Below are 1,899 nucleotides of genomic sequence, written 5' to 3' on the forward strand. Positions count from 1 at the left end.
ATGGGATACATAAAGGTGAAACCATAATCTTGCTGTATGAAGAAGACAGAGTGGTAGCATGTTCTGAGGCTGCAGATTTTGCATGGAGAGCGCAGTAACCTCTCTATACAATAGCAGAGTGGCAATATACTACATCCAGACACACACACACCAGAAGAGGACGAAGAAGAAGAAATAAGTATCAGTTTATGATTAGACAAAGGCTGTAAGTTTAAGCAGACTAAGCAGCAGCAAACATAGGGAGTTCAGTCTCAGTGGTGGCTGCTGCTGCTTCTGCTGCAACTTCTCAAAAACCATGAATCTTGATTTGCTCTTTTTTCACAATGGTTGCCTGAGATAAACATGGACAAACATATATATATATCTTCACACATTATGATAAAACTATAGGCCAATTGTTACTTTGAGAAACAAATTAGAAGATACCTGAACAAGGAACGTCGAGACATTCTTCCTCTGATCACCCTGGAGTTGTATAACCTGTAACCCCCCACACACAATGGATGAGGCATTACAGCACAAAAAGCATGAAGAAATGGAATACTCTCACCTGTCCTAGCTCAGGGTCCTGTACCACTGTACCATTGCAGCAAAATTCCTTCTTCAGATCTTTGAGAATTTTGTTATAGCTGAACTCCTTCTTCAAACCCTGGACAGTTGTCAGGCTTTTCCTACCATTCCGCTGCTGGACCCGAATATGCACATATTCTTTTGATCCTGCACCCGAGTTCTCGGCTTTTGCCTCAGCAAAAGGATCTGTATTTACCATATAAGTGGACGAATCAGGACAGGGTAGAACGAATATGAATGCGTACAATTAATTGACTTACCAAAGGAGCCAGGGATTTGGACTTCAAAATCAGACATGAAATTTAGCTGTCGGAGAGTTCACAGAGACCAACCAACACTGTAACAATAAAAGATTATAACATTGTTAATGAACAACTCGTTTAGATGAGTCATCAAGCTTATAGAATGTTCAAAATCCATGAATAATCAAGATTGCAAGTCTATAACCACACATTTTCAATAGCTTCAGAAACAATACTCATCTTGAATCAAAACTGCCTATTTCTGAAAGATAATCTTATTCAAGTTTTGCACATATATGTCATAAAGAAAAGGAGATCATGCATGAGGATAACCGTTATGCTAACATGCACAAGCACCTATTTTACTTGATGCGACATTACCAATCAACAGAAAATGGAAATCCCCTGAATTGAGGTTGGTTCTTCCCAAAACAGCAACAATCCTCATGATTCACTCCAAGAAACAATCATAATATATGCAAACGAATAAACAAAGCATCATAAGAGGCGTTCTTGTTATATCCTAAAGTAGGAAAAGGCGTAAAGATAATACGCATTCATGCATGCTTCAATATAACCAGACGTGGTTGAAACAAGAAATAAAAAAAATCGCAAGAGGTCGATTCTGTAGGAAATATGGCATGCGAATCAACGATTTCAAAACACATACAGAGATGATAGGGGTGGCGACAGAATTACCTTTCAGATAGGGAAATGTTTTGGTATAGAAAATCGGAAGCAAAAAATATCGAGAGAGAGAGAGAGAGGGCGAGAGATATACAAGGGGAAATGGCAATCTTTCTCCTCTCTCTTTCTACATATATATGATTATACGTATTGTCATAAAATGATATTTAAAGAGAACGGAACGCACATCTGCCACTCAATCAACTTCGTCCTCAACAATTCTCTCTTTCTTTTTCGGTTTTGTTGGATTACAGTTTTTGTTAGTTTATTTAATATTTTATTTACATAAATAATAATATGAGCTTTGTGTTTCATATTATCAAATTCAGATTCACAAACTAAACTAAGCAGTTAATGCCATTGTATCAAACACAAAATCTATGAGTATCATTTAATTCAC

The 1,899-nt window shown here is 37.2% G+C and overlaps 1 protein-coding gene across 1 annotated transcript; it reads right to left on the reverse strand.

Annotated features, from left to right (window-relative positions):
• Positions 1 to 209: 209 nt before the first annotated feature.
• LOC121740833 (protein translation factor SUI1 homolog 2-like) lies at positions 210 to 1,606 on the reverse strand. The gene is made up of 5 exons (XM_042133458.1): positions 1,512 to 1,606; positions 831 to 907; positions 551 to 756; positions 427 to 480; positions 210 to 331 (listed from the first exon to the last, which is right to left on the reverse strand). Exons 2-5 carry the CDS (start codon positions 865 to 867, stop codon positions 287 to 289), a joined length of 342 nt encoding a protein of 113 aa, XP_041989392.1. The 5' UTR covers positions 868 to 907; positions 1,512 to 1,606; the 3' UTR covers positions 210 to 286.
• Between the last annotated feature and the right edge of the window lie 293 nt (positions 1,607 to 1,899).

The sequence above is a fragment of the Salvia splendens genome, chromosome 7 (genome assembly GCF_004379255.2).
Source record: "Salvia splendens isolate huo1 chromosome 7, SspV2, whole genome shotgun sequence".
Taxonomy (NCBI): Eukaryota; Viridiplantae; Streptophyta; class Magnoliopsida; order Lamiales; family Lamiaceae; genus Salvia; species Salvia splendens.